The following is a 24,733-nucleotide window of genomic DNA, read 5'->3' on the forward strand; positions in this document are numbered from 1 at the left end:
AAGCAAGAGTCAGAGTTTTTTTCCTGCATGAGGCTTCTCCACAGCCCAGGATGGGCTGGCTGGGCTGGGTTTGAGAGTAGTGTGAGCTTGTCTCAGCCCAGAAGAAATTTGTCATCCTGGGACAGTGTCCAGCAACCTTGTGAGCTTTGAGAAGCACATGTGGTCACCCATGGCTCTGTCCCCTCAGATGCTGTGATTACTGCTGCACCTTGCTCTGCATTGGGAACTTCCTGCTGTAACTGCATCTGTTCTAGGACTTAGGCTGATTCAAGGTGATTGTTAAAATCTCTCCCCTTTCCTCAGTGCTAGTGTACATGTTTAGCTTTCCAAGTGCAGCTTGTCTTTACATTTCCTTCTCCCTCCCAGTGGGCTTTGCTGTAAGCTTTTAAGTACTTCTGCAAGGTGCTGAGAGGCTAAGCCCCACTCTGTAAACCTAAACGCTGGCTCTGAGAGTTTTTACATTTCCTACAGTACTTCATGTTGCCTGAAGTACTGTATTGATTAAACCACAATCTGCAGGAGTAAATATATGTAGAATATTAATAGCTTCTACTCTAGGGGGAAAAAAAGGCTGTAAATTAATTAATCCATTCTGTTGACCTCATAAACCATGAGGGCTTGCAGTACAGCTGTAATCCTCCTCCCACAATATGTATTTCACTTTGAATGCGTGTAAAAGGCCTGGACTACTCAGACTTAAAAGCTGTGATACTGCACACACATATCCATGTATCCTAGGATGTGTAGTTAGGATATTGTGACGTTAAGGCTGAGCAATAATTCTCTCTAGAATCCAGGGTAGTGCTGAATCAGTACATCACAGCTGGGTATAAGGCTTAAAAAACAGTAACTTTCCCACTCCTTTGTCATTCTTGTACTTCCTTACTGTTGCTTTCTGTGCTTCCAAATGCAGGAGCTGCTGCAATGAGGGGTGAGTACAATGCAGGGATTTAAAATCTGGTTTGGAGATATAATGAACTTGAATTCTGTGTGAGTTGCTTAGGGAATCGAGGTCAGTGTGTGGTGTGAGCTGATAGAACTCCATCTGCTAATCAGTGCTGAGTAGTCCTAGTTCTTCTGGTTTACAAATCTGTTAAGATGGGCTGCTTAGGTTTTTATTGAATTTTCTTAGCATCAGTTTAGATGCGTGTGTACGTTGTATGCTCATCACTCTTTAGTGTTTTGATACTACAGATATTTTAATCTTTATCTATATTCAGAGTATTGCAGGGGATTTTCTCATTTTCTGCCTTGGATAGGAAAATCCTTGTAAGAAAATGTTCTTGTGTTCTTGGGCTTGCAGGGTTTTCTCTACAGGGCAAGCCAGCAGTGTGCTCAGTGTTGAGTGTGATTGCCACTTCACCATAACTAAAATCACTTACACACTCTGCAGCCAGATATGTTCATGGGGAAGTGAATGGGGTGTAGGCCATCCCCAGTATTTTTCTTTTGTGCTTGTCACTGAAACCCTTTTTTTTTTTGTTTCTGTGTTACACTGTAAGATTCTTTTTGAAACTTTAAGATTCTGCACTTGGTATCTTCAACAGTTCCATTTGGAAGATATTTCACCTTTTAGTGGCAGCATTAAAATTTTTTCAAACAAAACCTGGGTGTTAACACCAAAGGGATGGTACTGATTGTTTCTTCTGAAATAACTGGTAAGGTTGAATTTAGTCCTTTAAATCACAGAAGATCTGTGAGTTTTAGGTTTTTCTTCCTTTTCTTTTTCACCCAGACATTCAGCCTTGAGGGGAGTCATTAGAGATAAATATTATAACCTTGTCAGTATTTAGCTGTGGGTTCCTTTTGCTTTGTCAGGATAAGACCTTGCTTTTTCCTTGTTGTGTTACTGTCACGCAGGTGATGCACTGCTGAGCCAGTAGTAATCCCAGATAGTTTAGATGTTGTCTCTTTGTTGCTGTTTACTTCCAGTTTGCATAACACAAGCACTGTGTTGAGCAGGCACACCATGTTCACCTCATGTCTTGGTTCTGGAGACAAATTTTAGGAGAAAATGCTCTGGAATGAGAGTTTCCTCTAAAGAGAAAGGGCTTCAATATCTCCCTTTTCTTCTGCCAGTGAGAGAAATGGATACCAGGGGATGAAAGTGAAAAAAGTAAAACTGTTTATTAACAAAGCAAGTTACCCACAAAGCACTGGGAAAAAAATTGAGCCTCACCCCCACGTGTCCATGTGGCCAAGAGGGAAAGGTGGCGGCTGCCCTTCTTGTCTCTGGGAAGAGAGGAGATAAGAGTTCACAGCAGCTGGGAACCTGTTGGATCTCTGGTGTGGGTCTCCTCCTCACAGCAGCTGAAGTTGGTGGATTTTAATGTCCTTTCTCATGTTGGTTCAGCTCCTGTGAGGTCTCAGGTTCCAGGTGGTCCCACTGGCTCCCCGGATGGGCTGGGAAGAAAAACAAGCCAAGCCAAAAATGGTTCAAAGGAAAAAACACCAGCCAAAACCAAAAAGCTGCTGAAAGGATTCCTGGTACAGCCTCCATGCTAGAGGAAGGGAAGGGAAAAAAACTTCTGGCTTCAAGCTATCAAAAATAATCTGACAAAAGGAACAATGTGGGGTCCCTGGGCCAGGCTGTCCGGAGCACCGGACAGAGGGTTTGAACGGAGCCCCGCAGTTCCCAGGCTCCAGCCCCACCACCTGGTTCATCTTTAAAATACAGCAGCCATTTCTGGGCATAAAACACATGACTAGGGAATAAAGTGTCATCATAAAATCACCCTAGGAGACCTAATTTTAAAATTTCTCTTTAAATTTCAGCTGAACAAGGAGAATTAGGCAGATGTGAGTTTAGTTAAGGACCTGGGTCCAGTGGAGACTTAAATCCTGCAAGACAAATGCTGAATGCACACTGCCTTGTAGAATTAATGCTCCTTTTGTATTTAGACAACTTAAGTGGCTGGTTATGATGGTGAAGATGCACAATGAATTAGGCAAAATGAAATATTCTTTGATGCTCATTGAGCAGCAGAGCGAAGAACACTGCATGACCCATATCAAGCAGAGCTGAAGAGACATTATTTGAGCTAGCATGCATCTGTGATCTTGAGTATTTTATCTCTGATCCTGAGTATTTTTTTTTGTATTTCAGGTATCAGCAAAAAGGAGTTGGTGCCCATTGTGGATTGCTGCCAACCAACATCTTATATAGGCTGAAAATCTTTGAGTAATAAACATCTCGATGTGGTATGTTGGCAAAAGAGAAGACCCGAGAGTGAGTTCATATTAAAATTTAAAGCCTTAAAAAGTGGGATGGGGAAATAGTTTGAGAAGAAAGAACAGGACCAGCCTACTGTAAAGACAACGAAAGAATTACTGTTGCCATTTCATCCTTTGTGTGTGAGGTGAAACCGGTAATTTATTTTTGTGAGATATCTGAGCAACAAAACCTGACAATTGGAAATCACTAAAGAGGTGGTTTGCTGTTTTTAATGAGTGCCTTCTGCATCACATCTTCTGTGGAGAAACCAGAACCTACAGAGCCTCGTGGTGTGTCAGCATATCTCAGCCTGTGCACAGACGTGTGCCTGAGTGCACATGCACTGCTTTTCCTTTCTTGTTTTCTTTTAAAAAAGAGCACTGCATAAGCAAAGCTTGTGGTACAAATTAGAGCAAAGCTAAATTATATTGAAAGTGTGAACTTGGGAATTTATGTGCTGGATTTTGTGCAAAATAATGCTCTGATTTTCTTCTCATTTCTAAGTGCCTACTTCTAACCTTGTCACTTGAAGTTCCTTTGAGTTCCAGAAGCCATATGAGCTAAAGTGGGATCTGGAAAGACAGCAGGCAGTACACGATGGAAACTGGAACACAGGAGTTTCCCAAGCTCTGTTTTCTGAGGATTTGGTTGGAAGAACTAAGTTTTTCAAAAGAGATGAAGGGTGTTAGGCAGGATATGGGAGTCAAGGTGGTTTTTGTTAGAAGAACAAAATTTGTGCTGGATGGCAGCCTGGCCCCTTGTAGTTTTGTGTGCTTACAGGACACTGTGACAGATGCCCAAAGTCAGGTGTGTAGCACAAATGGGGTGAAGAGGGAAGGAAAGACTTTATTGGCAATGCAGTGATGAAGAATTAAGTTGTTGCACCTTGCTTCTCCTACACTTTTCCCTCTGATAGCAACTTCCCTTTACTTTCCTGGATGCAAATACAAGCTGGCAGGTCACAACAAGGCTTGGACTAGTGATTTTTTTCACCTTTGTCCACAAGCACTTCATTCTGTGTCTCTCTTCCCTCCTCACAGTGATTTTAGGCAAGTTGGCTGTAATTTTCTATGTCCTTATTGAATGAGATGTCTTCAGTCTTCTGGGAATGGTGTGAACTTGGTTCCCCTCTCATGAGGCATGACCAGTAGTGTGTTACATTCTTGTTACAGCTGTGAGCCCCTACTCACCCCTGCTTGGAGTTTGCAGCATCAGAGCAAGCAGCTCCTCAGGGAAGTGCTGCTCAGTGCCTGTGAGGGGAAAGTTTTGTCAAATGGTAAATTCAGCCCCTGCTTGCAGGGAAATGGCACTGATCTCTATCAGGTTTATTCTGTCTTGTGTCTCTTCAAGGTGGCACAGTTGTGTTCATGCTCTTTATCAGACCATAGGCATCCACAACACATTTGTAGCCAAAGTTTAGCACGGGGCTGGCTTCAGTCGTTATTCCATCACCCTGCCTGACCAGTGACTCAATGGCCCTCAGGAGGAAATTGGGACTGCTCCTGTGGGTAGACATGGTGAGAGTCTTGGCACAGTCAGATCCAGAAATCTCCTGACCAGTTTGGAAACTTAGTCTTGAATTAATACAACCTTTCTTCTTCTGGCTGCTGGACATTCTGGGGAAAATACAGCTTATTTTGTATCTTGTGTTCTTTGTTAACCTGAATGTTTAAAAACAGTCATCTCTGATGGGGCAGTTTGAACTGATTGTAGCTGGCTGCTGTCTCAGGACAGGAGCCAGCTGAGCCACTGGTCACACTGGTGTGACTGATCCCATTGCTGGTGGAAGTGACAGCTCAGACTCTGATGGATATTTCCATGCCAGCCTCAGTGGAGTTGTGTCAGATGTGACAAGCTGAGGCTTTGGGCTTGATTATGAATGACTGGGTGGTGCTGTGGTTTCTTGCCCTTTTCCTGCTCTGTATTCCTGATTTGTGGAGGTACAGAGACTGACTGCCTTGGAGAGGCCAGGGCTTCAAAAAGTAAAACTCCTATCAGTGCTGACAGAACCAAGAATTTTCTGCTCTGCCTAGCATTAGTATTGGTTGGCAGAACTTGCTTTGAATTTTTGAATGTATTTAATGCAGTCTAGCTTGTTTGGGGTGGAGATGCACAGACCCACATGAAAAAGGACCTAGTAATTCCATATTTCAGCTGTAATTACCGAATGGAGAAAAGTGGAGAAACTAATTTGCAAAGTTATACTTGAAAATCATTCTAGCGTAACATCATCATTACAATTATCTGTCAAAAGATTCAGTTCAATTACTTTTTTTAAGCTCTCTTGTCACGATGGCCTTACTGGTTTCAGGATTGTGTTACTCCAAGGAGAGGTCAAGGAAGAGTGAATGCTAATTCTGTCATTAACCACTGTCAGACAGCCTTCAGTGCATATTATTTCTTGAAAATGCCTTCGCATTGTTACTGTGAGTAATCAATAGGAATAAAATGCCACAGAATTCATGGAGAAAAAAACATCCACTCCTGTTTATAGATTGTAGTACAGTAAGGTGAGAGGAAGAGAACTTCAGTTTTAAGTGGTAATTTTGAAATAATTGAATAGCAGCACAATTCCTATAGTGTAAAAGATTACACAGGGTTACTTACATTTCCTTCACACAACGATAGGCCAGTAATAAAATTACAAGGGGAGAATATTCGATGTAATAAACCCAAATTAAACTGAATAAGCATCAGTGAACAGCACGATTTTGTAACTTCTTGCTGCTTTGTCACGTTGGGTAAATGTTGAGAGCTGGAGGGGTCTGGGATGCTCCTGAAGTGGAGGGTTTGGGACTTCTGAGTGAGCTGGGTGGGCAGATGTATTACAGCATTTTTGGGAGGATTCCGTTTCATTGACCTCAGTTTTGACTACTAATGCTGGTAGTTTTGTTTCTATTTAGTTGAAACTGCTGTAAAATGTGTGCTGAATCTTTTGGTGCAAATAATAATTTCACAGTGATTTAGATGACTGCCTGCTTTACCTGATAATAAAGGTCCTGATCTAAAGCCTGTATTTTATACAGAGATGAGTTCCTGGAGTTTAAATATATCAGGCCACTTAAAAGCCCATGACTTCAAGCTAAGCATATATTTGAGGACTCTAGCTTGTAATTCAGCATCTCTCTTTGAGAGAGATGGGCTTGGAATGAGCAACTGACAGAACAGAGGGACACAGTCTCAAGCTGTGCCAAGGGAAATACAGGTTGGATATTGGGAAAAAGATTTTACAGAAAGGGTGGTAAAGTACTGGCATTGTCTGCCCAGGGAGGAGGTGGAGTCACCATCTCTGGATATATTTAAAGAAAAGACTGGATGTGGCACTCAGTGCCATGGTTTAGTTGAGGTGTTAGAGCTGGTTTGGACTCGATGATCTTGGAGGTCTCTTCCAACCTTGTGATTCTGTGATTTCATGAGTTCAGATTTGTTCTACATGTTTTTAAGTGCAGAGAAGAAGCCTCAGTTTGCTCTTACTATCTTTTCTTGAATGGCATGGTACTTGTAAATGAAAACAGAATTAGTTCCAGTAATTATATAAAATTAAAAATAAAATTCTAAACTAGATTTTCCTTTTTCTTTTTTAATGAACATAATATAATGCATGTAGTAAATGTCACAGGTGAGAATCCTGAGATCTACATTCATTGATTTCTGATTTTTTTCACCTTTCTTTACCTCATTGTATAGGAGAAATTTCTGAAACAGCATTAATTGTAGTCAATTGTAGGCATTGTAGGAGCTTTTACAAGGCCACCAGTGGGAAAGTAAGGTTGCTAAGAGAGATTGCACGATTAACCTACTCTATGTGTTTTCCTGAACAATATGAATTTAAGTGTGTGACATGTTTGTTTGACACAAAGCTAATTGTGACCATCAGGATTTTCCCCTCAAATAACGTATAAAAATCTGCCAGATTAGACCCATACTACTTCAAATAAACTGTTGCATCTTGTGATTTTTTTCTTTGAGAGCAAAATGATATTTTTGAGGTGTCATTTAAAAAAACCCGACCCTTTTGTCTGATAGTAAGAGGTAAATTGTTCATACATGGTAACTTTGAACTGTTATGTTTTCCTATCCCTGCCTAAACATAAACGGAGAAGTTGTTACATTAAGCCATTGCCCTGTAATGGTTCTTTGAGAAATGTTTAACTGTAGCTGCTGCTTTGTTGTAGTGAAAAGCTGTGATTCAGACTTTGTACTATGTTTTCATTTCAGCTGTCACAGAAAGTGAAAGATGAAGCCTCTTGTTTTCTTGGTTCTTGTGATCTGTACTGTAGTCAGCATGAATTTGAAGTTCGTGTCAAAGAGAAATTCTGGTAAGTCACAGAAAATTATTTTTACTTTTGGATCTGGACCTCATGCTATCAAGCATTTTAGATGGCTGGATTTTGTTTTGCATATATACTGCTTGTTCTGTTCTGCCTCAAAAAAAAAAAAAATAGAGAGTCATAACTGGCATGGTTTGCTTAGTAAATAAAAACTGTTTGAAAGTGTCCTTACATTTTCTTTTGTTAAAAAAAAAAAAAGTGAAAAAAAAAAAAGTTGATCTGGTTGAAACCTCAAGCAGAGGTATTACAAAGGTAATAATGACTTTGGCATTGTGGCATTGTTCTAACATCCAGTCTTTTACTTATAAGGGAGTTTCTTAACTGTGGATGTGGTCTGTGGTGAGTTTTAGGTCTGGATGATTTTTTGTATGTTGAAAGGTCATGTTTGAAAACGTTATGCTGGCCAGACATGTGATCATGTATAGTGTTAAGTGGGAAGAGCTTTCCTGAGTAGGTAATCTCTGATTATTCTGTCAGTGAAAGAGACTGGGAATTGGTTCATGTTTACATCTGCTTCTGAAACCTTCTGGTAGTAACAGAACACTTTAAAGAAGCATCAGAATCTCTCCTTCCAGGGTAGACAGTTCATCTGGATAATGGTTTATCTGTACTTGAGCCTGAAGTGAGACATGCTCTGCTCCATGCAGCTTTGCCCTCTCAAAGGAGTGACTTCATGAGACTTTGTATTTCTCAAGTGAAGTGTGAGTTTAGAAGACCCTGGGCAGACAGGCAGCTCAGCTGCAGTGCTACACAGTGGTGTCAGTCTGCTACAGCCTGGTGTGTGTAAGGGGAAATGTTTGACTGTTAAACTTTTGATTGCATGTTGTTTTTCCACACTGTGTGTTTACTGACATATGTGAGGGCTTTCACTGATCCTGCTGTCCTCAAGGTCTTCAGTCTTTTCAACACTGCAGGTACAAACAGAAATTACTGACTTCAGCTGGTGTCACATGTGTTAAGTTTAATTTCTGCATTTCTTGAAAACAGAGGAGAAAATTGTTGGGCTACCTATTAAAAAGAATTACATGTCACATCCCAGGCTGAGAATTGTTACTCTGGGAGCTGCCAGATGCTGGTCTGGAAAGTGTAAATGGAAGTTGCTAAACTGAATTTGTCTCTGGCCTTTTGTTGGGGTTATTGTGTCCAGAACCCAGGTTGTGCTGTGGGAGCAGTCATGGCTATTGGGGTTTGGCTACGGTGCATCTTGGTCTAAACTCTGCTGAGGGTGATGGTGTTCTTGTTCTTCAAAACTGCTGTCACTGGCCTAGGTGGAAACTCTCTGAGACCCACAATCAGTGTAAGTGAACAGCCTCTATTCACTGGTGCCAGGCAACAGCACCTGGCTGCGAGCAAGGGCTGTGCAGTTCCTCTGCCAGAAGTGCCTGGCTGTAGAAGTGACATGCTGGTGGTTGTAGCATCATTCAGCTGGTAGTTTACCTTTCATTAGATATATATTTTTAAAATCTGCTTTCTTTGACTCTGCACAATGTCTTGTGGTAATAGCAGTTGTTGACACTGTCAATTTAGGTTCAGTACTGGTGGGAAAAATGCTTTAATATGTTAGACTGCCTCTTGCTAAATATAACCCACTAGTGAATAGGTGGTTCTTTTTCATTTCATTTGATTGTGCCAGTATGTGTGGAGAATAAGATGAAGAGGAAAAAATGCACATAAAGTAAAATTATAGTTTCTTTGCAAGTATACAATCATGTAGTTGGCTTTTACCTTCAGTACTCACTCTGGTTGCAGCATGGAGCAAACTGTAGATTTCTTTTTTTTTTTTTTTTTTTTTTGCTTTTCCCACTACATTGTGTGTGAAGTAATTTTCTGTTTCTGTGATATCAGCACTTGGAGTAAAATTAATAATTTGATTCCTTTTCTGAAAGGTCTTTAGATTTGAAGGACTGTTGTTTGACTGCTTGGGGCTTCACAAATGTTGTATGTTGTGAAGAGAGAGATGCTCCAGCTACTTCTGAGCTTTAATTGTTTGTATAGTTTTAGTAGAAGATCAGGGACAGTGGGTGGATGCAAACAGGCAAATGCAAAAAGAAACAATGTCAGCATATTTTCCACAGAGTTACAGTAGCTGTAACATCCTGGTGGTGTAGTTCAGACTTTTGGGCTTTTTTTACACTGGTGTCTTGATGAAGGAGAGTGGAAATTAATGTAATGGTTATTTGTGGGCAGCTGCACTGCAGTGTAAACTGCAGGATATCTGGAAGCAGGAATAGTGTTTTAGCTGTAGATTAGAGCTGAGGTGGGGGAGTGGCTGAAGGGCCCAAAGGATGCTCTGTGGACAGGATCTCTGCAGCAATGTCTGGATGGGCATTGTGGTCCTGCATCTTGCTGGTTGTTGGTATGGGTATGTCTGTGCTGGTGAGCATCCTGAAAAGGGGAAGGGAAATCGTGCAGACAGTTATGTAGAGCAGTGTGAAACAGTGCATAGAAGGTGCTGACACTGATGATAAAGACAGATTTGGGCTACTAGAACAATAAACCAGCAAAATTGGTGTCTTTGCTGACCTATGTAGACTGGCATTTTTTCTAAGCAATGCATAGAATTATTGCATGAATGGTCAGAATTGTGATTAGTGTCGAGTACAAGAGCAATTATGAGGTTGACTGGCATGTGTGTAATATCACATAATGGAATGTATCTTGCTTAAGGGGCAGGGAGGATCTAAAGAGAGCTGACTTGAAGAGGAGCAAGGAGAAGGTGAGCTGGTGTTGTCAGGTAATACAAAGGCATCGCTCAACCAAGGCAGTCAAAATGGGGGCAGAATGTCCAGAAGGGCTTTATAGGTGAAACTGGAGTTGACTTGGAGAGGAAAGGTTTGGCTAGGAAAGCATCTTCAGGGGCTGGTGCAGAAATTTTCCTTCAAAATCAAGGAATGGAAACCCAGGGGGAAGAAGTTGAGGATGAGAACTCTGGACAGCAAGTGCAGACAGTACACAGAGACTGGACAACAGGCAAGAGCCATTGAAGAGAGGCCAGGAGTGGAGGATCTAAGATTTTAAACAGAAGGTGATGAAATGGTGCTCCAGCTGCAAGCAAAGAACTGTAGTTTACTGAAGAAAGAATCCTCATGGAAGGGAACAGACAAGCAGAACTGAAAGATTTTTCTCATGTCCTTTACTTGCCCTTTGTTACAGATTTAGGTGTCTATATTTCCCATTTGGAAAAGAGAAGCAGGGATGCATATGAAGACTGAGAATAGATTCAGAGTACCCTGCAACGCTGCAAAAATGACACAAACTTGTAGCAAGACAAATTTGTTTGGCTGCTTCTCACTTGAGATGTGGTGCCAAAATAATTAAAATGGGTGAGCTACTTTAATTATGTTCATCAGATTCTTTTTACAGGCAGCAAGTTCCCAATGCTTCAGAAGAAATCTGCCACGTCTACAGAGTAACGATTGCTGTTTGTGGTGGGAACAGAATAGTTTGCCTTAAGCTTCTGTGTGAGTGTAATGTTGACTTAAGTTTCACAGGCATTTCTTAATATTAAGAAGCATTTTTGAAAACTGCAGGTCATCCTTTTTGCCTGCTTTAAAACTGAGCAAACAGCTAATGTGGAGACTGCAGCTTTAGCAATATCCTAGGAAGGGTATTTTACAGGTGGAGGTTGTACAAATGAATTGGAGATGTGGGAGTTGCTAGGTTCCCAGCTGGTAGGTGATTTCCTTTTAATCGGATTAAGTGACTTCTTTTTCCAAAGCCTTTATATATATAGTGCTTTGAATAATCATAGCAGGGAATATAATTCAAATTAAAAATCATTGCCTTTTTTAAGCAAAAGATTTGTCAGCTTATATATTCTGTTTGACTTACTAGACATAATTCCATTAGTGAATAATTAATGCCATTTATTGTTGCTGTAGTATTTGCTGAGCTGAAATACCCTGTCTGAGCATGCTAGAGCTCTGGAGGGCATGCCAGCCTTGAGTGGAGGAGCAGGGGCAGACATCCCCAAGGTTTCTGTCAGGCTGCTGGCTGCAGGGATTTAGGAGCCTTTCTGCAGGTTAACACAGCTTAATTGGCTCAGGCACGGTGTAGCAATGGGGAACAAAGACACAGACTTCCTTCTTGCTTGCTCCAAAGAAAACCGTTTACTGCAACAAACCGAGCCTTTTCATGTTCCAAACATAACCAGAACCAGCCCTGGTTGGCTGCCTGCCGCTGCAGGGTCCCTGCTCAGGTGTCCCGTTACCAAGCAGCTCTCCCACCGCGGGCTGCCCGCGCGTCTCGCCAGCCGGTCACCGCCGCACGCTCGAGGTGACCACACGGCAGCCACACAGCCTGTGCTCTGCTTATAGAGCCTGTCTGTCACCTCGCTGGAACCTTCCCCAGACTGCTTGATGGTGTGCAAGGTGAACTGAATTCAACAGGATTTCTTATCTCCCACAGCATGGGTATGTCCCCCAAGCTACAGTCATGTCTTTGCCTCTCCTCTGTCAGATGGATTTGCTGTGGGATTCCAGCCTTCCTTCTTCTCCTGTTTATCTTGGGGCCATTCAAGAGACATTACTGCCATAGGAGCAAGTGTATCTCTGATCCTCCACCCACCTTGTCACCCTCCAGCTGCATCTGACTTTATCACCAATGACTTGGGAGAGAGGGGACTTGATTGGCACTGGGCCTTGCTGCGTATGGACATAGCCAAACCGTCTTAATTTCTCATTGATATTGCAGTGCCTTTTAACACATTAATTTAAAACCTATTGGCTTGATATTTTGTGCCTTTTAAATGTCATGCAGCCAACTTACTGTGGTCTGCTATAGATGTTTCTGAGACCTTCACTCTCCTGTAGTTGTCACTGCTTGTGCCTACGATTTCCGTCTGCTCCCTTCCCTGAGGATCAATCTTCCTGTGTTGTTGCCTGGCCACTTTGGCCATGGAAACTGTGGCATACATAGAAGTTGAGGTGTCTGTACTTCAGAGATGACTCATGGATTTGTGACTGGAGTGGGATATTCTAGATGAGCCTAACTCTGAAGTCCACTGCTCCTGCTGGAGTGGGCCCAGAGGAGCTGCTGGATGTGTGCTCACGCTTGCTGTTTGCTTTAGTTCACAGTTGCATCTGCCTGAAGAGCTGACTTCTTACCCTGATGTAAAATTCATGACCATGAGCCCTCCCATGTCTTAGATACGAGGGATGCAAAAGAGGCTTTTGATTTTTGCTGCCTGCGAATGCTGTGCAGACAGAGGAGACGGGAGCTTGGCAGCGCTGATCAGTGCATGCTGATCTCTTACTTTTCCCAGAAGATGTTAAGTTATTCACAGCTCCAGCAAACAAAGTCAGAATCACTGCTGTTCTAAGCTGTCATCAGTGCAGGAAAGTACAGCCTCTCCTGCATAAGCTGTGTCTGCTCACGGGTTCATGGCTGCTCTCCATCTGTTCTGTTTGGATCAGAGGGAAGCAAGGAGCCAGGCTCCTGTGCTCACTCAGGTCTCAGGGGGTACCAGCTGCTCAGCTGTGGAGCTCTGGTCATTGTGCACTTCATTTCAGGGGTCTCAGCCTTTGTTTCTTCCCCTCTAGACAGAAAGCAGCATTGCAGCTGGACAGACCTGTCTGGAAGACAGCATTTATTCTATTTATTCTATTTGCAGATGGGGACTAAAGGACATACACAGAAGAGCAAGAAAGGAAATAAATAATCTGCTAGAAATTTAGGGTTTTTTTAGTGACCTCAACCTGACAAGGTTTAAATTTTGAACTTAGTTTAGCACTCAGATTTTTAGCTATTGCACTTATTGCATTTAAAATGAGTTAATATATAATTTAAGCAATTAAAATATTGAGCTGATACTTAAATATTAAAGCTAGATTCCTTCTCAAAAGGAAAACCTTTTTTATTTGAATAAAATAAATGAACATGGTTAAATTGTTTCAAGCTGAAGTAAATCACAAAGATAGCATCTTCAGGGGATAGAGAGAAATAAGCAAAGCATGAAAGAAATGCCATTTCTTCAGTTAAAAAATCTGTACTCTTCCACTTCTGCAATGGGTGTCAGCTGTTTGGATATCTGTTCTACATCTAGATTTAGCATGTAGAAGTTCATTAATAATATCTGAACTGCTAAAATATATGTCATCATGACTGAGATTTTTTTTTCCCCCCTCTCCAAAATGTGGCTTTTCAAATTAAAAAAAACCCTGATTTATTAAGGTGCCTTTATTTTCTTTAAGATCCTAATTAGAAATTTTAAGAGATGTTCATTTCAGTATTTGTAGTGTTCTCATCTTGAGGGTGAGGGTCCTAGGTTTGTGTCCCTGCTCTGAAACTGACTGTCCTGAGCGACAAGAAAAGCTCTTCCAGCATGTTTTGTTTTTCATCTTGTTCATGAAAATATTTTTGGAAGGTTTATCTTACATGATGTTTAAATGAAAGTATGAATAATACAGCTTCAGACTTAACCAGAGCAGTCTTCAAGCTCAGCATGTTGGCTAGTCCTGGAGATGAATGTCTGCTCTCCTGGGGACATCTCCTTGTGCTGCAAGGGCTCAGAGGTAACTTAGGGGGACACAGACCTGTAGGAGCTTTAAGGACTCTGTGGTGTAATGGCTTCACTTTGGCTCAGCTTCTGACCAGGAACAGTCCTGAAATGTGCTTGAGTTTTTGCAACTTGAATACATGTTAAGGCAGGTTTTACATCCTGCTGAATATATTTGAAGGAACATAAATAAGTTTCCTTAGATTAAATGCGGTATGAATATTAATACACATTTTCATATCTTTGTCCACCGAGTTTAAACTTTTTATTCTTCACTTTCAGAACCTTGTGTGTTGTTTGACTGATGTGCCTTTCAGTTTTGAGTTGCTAGTCCCTGTAACACAATGTATTTGAAATTTCTGGGTTTTTGTACTTGCTTGCTACTTGTGTTTGCCATGAGTGCAGCCATTACAGTGACAAGCAGTGAAATTGTGAGGTAGGAGATGTTGGGATCACTATGGCAAATAATGAGAAAAAGGAGAATTAAGATGCATTTGTGGGGTTTTTTTTTTTTTTGTTTTGTTTGGAATTCAAGTTTTTGAAGAAGCTATTTTTACAGATAATAAAGGAAGCAGACTTTTGCCTTCTCAGGAGGTTCAGAGTTAAGTATTTCAAGTATTTCAAGTTGTTGACCTGTGGAGGAAGGAAGGAATGTATTTTGAGCAGTGCTTGTATGTACAAATGTTAATACACAGACCTTGTTGTGTGCTGTTGTAATTTGCTAAAGTAGGAATGATTACCCATCTATTAGTTGAAAGCAGAATTGATCTGAGCTGCAGTGTCACCTCTAGAGGGTACGTTTATCACTTTATTAATCTCTAACCCTTTCAAATCCAATTGATTCTTTCCTACAAGAAGCATGATTAGTACTTATAATACATACTGATATGTAAACATAAAATGCTCTGCCACTGAGGACAAGACTTAGATTCAGTTTAATCTTCAGACCTGAGCACTTTGCTTTTCTAAGACATGGTCACCAGGCTGCCCACGTCCCCCAGCCTCTGCCATCAGGTCCTTCTTGCTTGCCCTCCCTGTGTGGTTCCTTGTTCAGGCAGGAACAGAGACAGCATGGGGGTATCTCTGTCAGCTTGATTTGTTTCAGACCTCCTCCACTTTTTGGAGTTACAGGACTGTAGGTCTGTTGTGCTGTATATGACCTGTGGAAACTCCTCTCTTTTTTTGAGAAAGGTGTGTTTTTTGACACTTCAGTCTAAGACAAGTGGGGTTGGTTTGCATCTTTCAGGGATCAGGATTGCTTAAAAAAAGCTATCTGCTGGGATTTCTCCATCTGTTATTCCAGATGGAATATTAAATAGTAACTGAATAAGTAGGAGACTGTATGATCCAGGAGCATTGCTCAGTGGTTTTTCATAAAGAAACTGGAGGCAGTGGCAGTACCTGACGTGAGGCTTTTGTATCTGTCTGTCTCATTCCTGTGGCTGTAACGAAGTGGGAGGACAAGGAACCTCCATCAGCCCCTGGCTGCTCCCTCCCAGCCCCTCTGGGACCGAAGGCAGCAGGGAAAGTGGTTCATGTCAGCTCCCCTTTCAGTGAAGGGGCCTGAACAGGGCAAAAGGGAAAGGCTGAAGTTCCCAAATTACTTCCTGATGATTTAAAGTACAGTATTTTGGGTGTCACTCTTGCATGTGTCTGGGGGCTGTGCTGGTGTTTAGACCTCCAGTAACCATGTGTACAGTTCAAATGTTTGTTAGGGCTGCCTAGCAGAGGCCTTGAAACATGATGGTTTTATTTTTTTGACTTTCCATGTTCTAGTTGTACTTTGTTACCTGGGCAGCATGTTTTTTTAAAGTTTCGTGGGACTATTCAGTGTTTTCAGTAAACCATCTGCTGTCATGGTATTTCCTAAGTCCTTTTGTCTCTAATGTTTGCTTCAGAGTTATTCCCATTTTACAGATGGCAGAAAATCAGCAAGAGAGAAAACTGTATTAAGGTTGCCCAGCACACTGAAGGTGATGCAGGGAAGAACACATAAATTAAATGTTTCACCCTGTTTTGTTGTGCTACTAATGCCTTGGGCAAGGACAAGGAAAGCAGTCCTGTCTTCTAGAGAAATTTTGAGGCTAAATAAGCATGTGCATAAAATGTGCTTCTATGTCCTTGGATGCATGGGATAGAGAAAAGCTTCTTTAATTTCTGTTATTTTTTTAGTAGAAGATAGAAAAACGTGTCGGCTGGAAATGGAAGAGGGAAAGAAGGAGAGATATTTGGTTATACCAAGTTTTGTGCACTAGTTTTAGGCTTAGTTGTATATTGACTGTCCTTCCAGTGAGGAGTGGGGACACAAGAGGAACCACTTAACACTGTGAAATGACACACAGAATACCTGAGGAACCTCGAGCTCTGGAGGTGCCAATCACACATCCCTTGGGTAACCAAGTTTATAGAAATCTCTGTGTATATTTACTGCTCTGGACTAAAGAACACTGGCTGATCTGAGCTGCTGGGACTCTGCAGGCAGGCAGCTGCACTCGAGCCACTCTGGGCTCCATCTGTGCTTACCAAGATGCTGCCCTTAGATTTTTAGCAGTACCAGGAACTGCATTTCTGTCCTCAGATGAGTGAATAGCCTAAACCACCTTTGTCCAAGGGCACCTCGGTGTATAGTCTAACCAGATGTTCATGTTTATTTAAAGAAATTATGGTCCTTTCATCACACTGTAACAATACACATAGAATTTGAGGGCAGAGTTGTTTCACAGATTTTTTAAACTTTTATTTAATTTTTAATATTTGAGATTTACTTTTCTGGCATGTTGAAGATGGAATTGAATTATTATTTGTGAAGACTGATGTTAATAATAGCACAAGATTTTTCACAAGACAGCAAGAATTGTTTGTTCTTGGATTTAAGCACTATGGTTTTGTTTCACTGACATTCTTGATGCACTCTGTGATCTTTATTTGGATCAGTGTGCAGAACCACTTCATGCATGCTTATGCTGTCTTACATGTCCAGAAAAATACATATATGGGTGGCCTTGGAAAGGGAGATGTAATGTGAGATACAACCATTGATGTCCTTGAGTTATTGGTAAAATGCAGAAATATAATCACATTCTACAGAATAGAGCTCATCAGAATTTCTTTTTCAGTGACACAATTTCATTTTGAACAATAAATTCCCTGAGACAGATACATGTAATAATCAATGAAAAAGTGCTGGAACATGAATCAAAGGCAGGGTCATTCCCAGGCTCTGCACCTCTGGAGCTGAACAGCAGTACGTCTGTCATCCTTCAGAGGGATGTCAAAAGGAGAAGCTGGGAGACCACGAGCACAGAGTGGTCAGGTCTCTGCCCTTTGTGGGACTGCCTGAAGCATTTGCCTGTGTCAAATCCCTCCGGTTTACTGCAGAGGAGATGTGAAAACTGAGAAAGTGGGAACACTTCAGTGGATCCAGGTGATCCTGCAAGCTTCCTTGGCTTTGTGCTGGAGGTGGATCTGTGGCCATCAGCACGGCTCTCAGGCAGTCCTCCCTGGTAAAGAAGAACCTCCTTCAGGACCTGCTTCCTTCTCCATCCTTGCAGGCTCCTATTGCAGAGTGTGTTTTGCTGAGAAAACAAAGTAACTTTCAGGTGTTTCTAAAACACTCCTTTGTTCTGGTACTTGTGGTTTAGAAAAGAAAGGTTGAAACTTAAGCCAAGAAAGTAATTATTAAAAATAATTTGAGCTCTTGAATGTATTATTTGTTTTTGTTGTGACCTTGAAAATCTTGCCCTATTATATAAAGCCAGAGAGGTGTGAATAATGGTGTGGCCTTAGACATAAGGAAGGAAATTAGGATGTGTATCACTGATGACACATTGGATATAGTGTTTCCATTCAAAATGACATCTGTAATTTTAGGGAAATTGGGGACTACAGTGGAAATGCACTCAGGAATGGAGTGTTTCAGCTTTATTGGAGCAGATTGAAAGCTGAAGCTTTTTGGCTTACTTCTGATATAGGTCAACATAATTCCTATTTGCTGTGACTTTACATCATATTATTTACAGCATTATGATTTTTTCATCTGCATCGGATGATTGAATTTGCTCTTTACCACTCAGTGTTTATTGCAAAGGGTTTTGTTCCAACTGTACAAGATATCTCTGACTTACTTCATGAAAGATAAAACCTAAATCCAACGACCTGGGGTGCCTGGCTGCGACTGCAGCTGTGGACTTGACACAGGGAGACAGCTCCACTGAGGAAGAAAGGTTTGTTGTTAAATCCCCTTTTAGGAGTGTCTACAAATGAACTGTTCCATTTGCTGTCCTTCAGAAAGAGCTGTGATTGATGGTTTTCTCTGAAGGATACAGATCCCATGTGAACAGTTGGTTATTCAGAATGCTGTTGTGTGAAGTCACTTGTAGAATGTGTCACCAACTTGCTTCATGTTGTAGTAAGGAAGACTCCTGATGTGCTGTAGTAATTAGTTGTCTTTTGGAAAAATATCCTCTTTTTTCCCCCCAGAAGTGAAGTACTGGGTAGCTTGGTCATGAGAACTTAGGAAATACAAATTCCACAACACGATTGCAGAATGGTTTGGTAATGTCCAAAACAATTTAAATGTTACATTAGGTCTGTCATTGGTGTGTAAATATGATCATCTTCAAGAAAGGGAAGTTGTTTTTGCTGGGGCTGCTGGGTAAAAGCTCTCTAGAGTATTTTCATGGATACAATTGGCATGTTTTTCAGGTTTACACAAGACAAGTGCATCCTTTTCCTGCATGCAGGGTTGTCCTTTCAGAATAATAACATGTAATATACTTATAAAAATCAGACCTCCTTTGATAGTTTCTTTCTGCACATGAAAGTTGTGCATTATCAGTGTAGTTAGATAATTTAATGCTCCTTCCATGCTTTACTATGGTGCTTTCCAACAGAGAGCTGTAAAAGGTAATTTTGATCTCCTTAAACTTTGTATAGATTATTAAGAAATTGGCAGAAGAGGGAATTCTATTTTTGCATAATCTAAGAGCCCCTTCAGGCTCACCTTTTAAAATCATATCAAGCAGATAAGGGAAGAGATGGGAGCAGTCAGTCATCTTGCTAAGTGTTCAGGGATCCTTGAGCATCAGCATCCATGGGTGGTGATTCCCAGCTGTGGAGCTGTGCAGCATTTGGAGGCACTCAGGTGTTTCCAAATGTCTGGGAGGTGAGAGGGAACAAAACCATCAGTGGCCTTGTGCAAGCATGGTACTGACTCTTCCAGTCTGTCCTTTGAGGTGTTATTAAAGGTATCTTAGTGTCCCAAACACTTCAGGGGAAGGGAGGTGGCTGAGCTGTCCCCTTTTTGAGGTCCTGTTCCTTGGCTCAGCTGTGCTGGGATGCAGCCCCTGCTTGGGTGGCCTCAGCAGGTACATCTCAGTCTTGTGTCCCTCACACAGGGTTTGTGCTCTGCTCTGGGAATTGGACTGGGCTGTGTCATGTTCCATGTTCCTGTCTTTTATTTTCTCTGAGAAACTTTCTTTAGAGTAGGATACACTGTAATATGCCAGGAGAAATAACCAGAGGAAGTATCTATGTAAAGTGAGAGAGGAGCTCATTAATTGCCTAAAAATTAGGCAGTTTCCATCTGAGTAATTGGTGTTGGCTGCCTGGCCAGCCTTCCTCAGTCTAAGAAGTAGCTCATTAGTAGAATACACACAGATGGTACTGTGCTCTGAGGTACTTAAAATACACAGACAGAGAGCTGTGTTAATAAGGCAAACCTCTCCTTAGCTTCTGTGACTGAGTTTGCTACAAGGAGCAGAGGGAATGGTGTCATTTGGTAAATATTATTAGGTAAATGCATTTCCATAAATTCATTTAATTTTCACTTTTTTTTCTGCAGATAACAGATTATGATAAATACTCAGAGTAATTTACTGTTTCTGGAAAAATTCTGCTGCAATAATAGACTTAGCATAACTGCTTCATTTCTTCAGTAGCTGATTTACCAATATAATTGCCTAGAGGGGGAAATGTATTCAGAGCACAATTTTTATTTGGAATATATATAGATTTTTTTCTCTCTGTTCTTTCTGTATGCAGTTTGTTAACAGTTAATTCAAAGTAAGACTTTTTCTTAAGCTGAGTCCCTTCTACAAATGTTAATGGATAACAAGTATGGAGCTGCCCACCTGGGAAGGTGGTAAATGCAGAGCCTGGAGGAGGTCCTGGCCATGCTGGGGGTGAGCAGGGCCACTGTGGCCTCCTCCCAAAGAAACTGCCTGTGCTGCTGGGCTGCACAGCCCTGGGGAGGGGACAGCCCTGCTTCCCCTCACTTCAAAGCTGGGGGGCAAATTCGGAGGTGATGGCAAGCATGGCTTCAAATGGTGGCCTGTCCCTCTGCTCCTCATCCCACGTGTCCTCTGAATGGAGAACTGCTCCATCCCTACTCTGGGCAGTCTCTTCTTTGCCAGAGCAGGGTCTGAGACCATCTTAAAATTACTGCACTTGACTGTGAGCAGTGAGATGCTTTCCTCACCCCATCTGCAAATTCCTAGGTAGGCACATTGACCTTTGTGTTTAAGAGACTTTTGCCATTAAGACTGTGCTGGGGAAGAATTTGGCTTCCTTGGATAACCACTCTTTCCCAAACAGTCTGAGTTTGGTCTCCTAAGTAGTTACATTCTATTTAAAGGTGCTTTTTCTATCAGTGCTTGCATGTCTTTGTCATGAACAGTTACAAATTCTTTCTGATGAAAGAATTTAATCTTTCCCTTGTTGATGCTCTGCAAGCACTTTGTTGCATTTTCAGCGGATGTAATTTATGTTGCTGCTTTGCTCTGTTTTTCATTTCTCATAGATTGGATGTCTGTTATTGGACTTTGTGCTGGTGTTTAATAGAATGGTTCCACCTCAGCTTGATTAGTCTCTGCATTGCTGTGTGTGTCAGGTACAGAGCTACTTTGGTAGATCTTTTGGGGTTCATGTTTGGTTTTGCAGGCTGTATTTTAAAGATACTGGCTGGACCAGGTAAATTAGGAACACATGTAATTTATAAAGAATAATTTAATAGTTGCATGCAAGTGTTTTGAATGATGCTGATCCTCCCTGAGGTAGAGTACTATTAATTTTATTCATTTACTATTTATTTAAGTAATGCTTTCAGCTTAGGTTAAATCCTTGGTAGCATGCGTAGTTTCCACAGCTTGCACTGGAGGGAGCAGACTGTAATGAAACAGATTATTTTGTGGAACTCAAATATTTAAACCTGAAAACTTTGAAGAAACAATGGAATGTACTCATTGGGCTAATGGGATTCAGTGTTTCCAAGCTCCTGTAGATGAGTAGGCTGTTTAAGGTTATGAGTAAGAATGCAACTTAGAGGTGTGTGGAGAGATGGGAGCATGGGACAGATGTCGTACAGGGAGAAACAGGAAGGAATTTTGCAAGGATATGTGTAAAAGAGTAACCTTTGGAAGAGAAATCTACAAAATATTTACTGGTTTATAGATTTGGCTTGAATGGAGAAGTGGTGTTTGCAAGGACAAGAAGCCATCCAGTGAAATGATTTCTAAGGAAATTTCAGGAGTTTGATTGCAGTGGAATTCCATATGTTGTTCAAAGGTGGCAGTGTATGCAGTTCTGAAAGCAAGAAGGGTTTTTAATTGAATGTTGGAAAAGGAAGAGCAGTACTCATTTTAGCTTTCAAATTTCAAGGTAATTTGATAGGGTTTACTAGTAACCCTAGGCTGTGGAGTTTTCTTTCCTGCTGTAAAGCTACTGGGTTTGGTGGAATTAAACTAGAAATTAGAAAACACTACTGTGCATCAATGTGATTGTTTCTCCCTTCTGCGTGCCAAGCTTCTGCTTATTTAGTGTGATTCTGCAAAAGCATCCGTTGATTTTGGTTACTCAGCAGCTAATTACCTCAGAACCCACAGGATCAAGCAGCAGAGCTGCTTATTTAGCCTGTGACAACAATTCTTATGGTGGTGGTGCCTGGCTGTGCTGGCCCTTGCAGCAGGGAGCCTCCTGTTCAGTGTCCTGGCGAGGTGGCAGCAGCAAGGTCTCCTCTGGACGGCTGCTGTGTGTGCAAATGGACAGCAGCTGCCAGTTAAGTAATCACTACTGATGCCTGTGCTTATTCTGTAAATGTGAAGCCTTTTAAAGCTGTTTTTTTCCTGTTAATGTAATTTGATGTGTGCCACAAGTTGCTGAGGTGAGAGCACAAGCTGGAGGAAACCAAGGTATCAGTGGAAGGCTCTGGCAGGTCCCTCTCCTGCTTCCACCTCAGGCACTGCAATGGATAACTGGAGAGAAAAATATAAATGTGTCAGAGTAAATCCCCAGGAAGAATCTTTGCCTTTTCTACCAGTACCATGATGAAAATGATGCTGCATTGCATTCTGCAGGGACCTGGCTCTTCATTAAAATAAAAGTCAAGCATGTCAATATGGTAGCATGTCAAGAGGTGTAGCAGGAGGAATTCCCCTAAAATGACACCTGGGCTGTAGTTTGACTAAACAGACAACAAATTGTTTAGTGCAGGCTAAATTCAGACATGCTGTGCAGATTCCTTCAATGCATCCACTTGAAAAGCCCTCTAATGCTAATCCACTTGGATACCACAGGATTGTTTCCAAATACAAAATCCAAATTTTAATTGCAGTTTTGTGGTCCACAAGAGACAAGTAATACATAACTACTGTTATTTCAAAGACAAATCCTTTGAGGAGGATTGCAATTCCTCAAACATCTTTAAGATTCTCAGCAGCAAATCAATACATTTCTCAACAACAATTATCCTTGGAAACCTTCCAATTAGATATGATATGAAGAAACAAAGCTGTGGTGGTCTCCAGCTGAGCATTGTCTGTGAAACTGCCTTTGCAACTTGAAACCTAAATGAAATTGTAAAACAGAACTTGACTGTATCAGTAGGCAGCTATCTTTTGTCAGGTACATGTGGGGATAAAATAACCTCTGTGGCCAGAATTGTTGACTCATTTAAACCAAGTTCCCATGTATTAACATCGACTCTTCTGTATTTGATGGAGCTCTTGAGTGCTTCAGCTGTATGAAGGACGAGCAATACTTTAATAGTGCTAATTGGAGGGCTATAGCCTGTCCTAAAGTGGTCTTTGAACACAGTGATAATGATAAAATATTAATCTCTCAGAACATTAATTAAGATTACTTATAGACATTGGGATCACTTTGTACAGAAGAGCAGAAATACTGCAATTCCTGGCAGGGCTATTAAAAAAAAAAAAAAAATCAGAAGCAAAACTATATTACTGATATTATTTGTGATTAACTTTTAATGGACTTGTGATGATTTGAGTGGCTAAGAGCTACACTGTGGGTCAAGATTGCTTGGTAATTCTTCCACTGTGAGTTAGACAGTGCTTGCCTGACTGAATGCACAAATTAACTTTGTTCTGCAGGAAAATACGTGGAATTGCCTGGCCATATCTTAGTGGCCATCTCAGTTCTGGCCTGTTCAGTTTGCAACAGCAAATATATATATATAATAGGTATATTTAGAGATATCTCTTGGAGAAGAACAGTTTGTTGTGATGGAAGAACCCAGTGCTGTGTAATGGGTATTTATGTTTTAGTTTTCGGAGCACTGTGGTTGGATGTTGCTAAAATGGCAGCAGTGTGTACATCTGGCCATAAAAAGCAAAAGTGGGAATACTCATAAATAGCTAAGAAAAAATTGGTTTTGTTTCAAACCAATTCACTGTGCTCGAACATGAGCTTGTGAAGAATGCCTCTGCCAAAAATGCTGTTAAGTCTGCATTTTTAGGAGGAATAAGACTGGAAATATCCATTGTTTCCTGTCATCACAGTGGCTGTGAAGAACCAGGGAAGGCCAGTAACAGCTTTTTGCCAGATATATTCCTCAGGACACTCTTGGATACTGAGGCTGCAAAACAGTCTTCTAGAAACCAGGTTCTAGTACCTTCTTCAAACAGTTATATGTGAACTAAATTGAATAAAATCACCATGGGAGCAGAGGATTTTTAATAAGATGTGAGAAATTCAGGTTCATGCTTTCAGGAATCACAGAAAAATAATTTTCTCCTAATTTCTGTTATAAATTTTCTTCCTCTGTTTAGTCATCTAGTCTGTCTTTGGTTTCAGCTTCACAGTTTGATTTCAAGTCCATGTAGTTTGTGTTGCTAGCTGGCAAAATAAAATGTGGCAGCCTCCTACAGATATTAAAGGACTCCTAAGTCAAGAAGACTTAATGAAGTCTCTGGGTGAGACTGTAAATTATGGCTGCTTTCTTCCATAGTCTTTGATGGCACAGTCAGATACTGCTCCTCCCAAGTGCTATTGCAAAAGCATCACTGATGCTGTTCCTTGGTCCCTTATGTTCCTCCATGCTGACAACAGTCCTTCAAGCTGCATCTCTAAACCAGGAAAAAAGGGGTCAAAAGCCCACACCTGTGTTTAATTCAGCTGATTTTAAAATGTCAGAGTTAAGTTCTCTGGTGGTGCACTGCATTGGGACACTGAATGAGAAAATGTCTTCTGCAGGGGATCACAGAAAAATGGTAAAGCACTTGAGCTCTCCTTGGACTTGATGGGGTCTCTGCCCTGCTACACTCAACTCTGCTGTGCCGGCTCAGAAAGGGTTAAAGACTTTCTGAAAGCTGCTGAATACTAGAGCAGTTATTTTCCCTGTGTAACAGTGAAAGAATGACTATGCATAATCTAATTTTAACTTAATATAGTGTACCT

The 24,733-nt window shown here is 41.2% G+C and overlaps 1 protein-coding gene across 11 annotated transcripts in view; it reads left to right on the plus strand.

Moving 5' to 3' along the window:
- Positions 1-24,733, plus strand: part of IL1RAPL2 (interleukin 1 receptor accessory protein like 2) — a 366,669-nt gene that overhangs the window by 5,571 nt on the left and 336,365 nt on the right. For 9 of the 11 annotated variants that reach the window (XM_086850187.1, XM_086850195.1, XM_086850200.1 and 6 more), the window contains exons 2-3: positions 3,107-3,229; positions 7,433-7,533. In XM_086850187.1, the coding sequence (XP_086706313.1) occupies positions 7,452-7,533 (82 nt within the window). In that variant the 5' untranslated portion in view covers positions 3,107-3,229; positions 7,433-7,451. Of the gene's footprint in view, positions 1-795; positions 932-3,106; positions 3,230-7,432; positions 7,534-13,951; positions 14,058-24,733 lie in introns of those variants that run through there. The other 2 variants (XM_086850191.1, XM_086850192.1) reach the window with 2 other exon arrangements.

This window comes from Cyanistes caeruleus, chromosome 14 (assembly GCF_971803275.1).
Source record: "Cyanistes caeruleus chromosome 14, bCyaCae1.hap1.1, whole genome shotgun sequence".
Taxonomy (NCBI): domain Eukaryota; kingdom Metazoa; phylum Chordata; class Aves; order Passeriformes; family Paridae; genus Cyanistes; species Cyanistes caeruleus.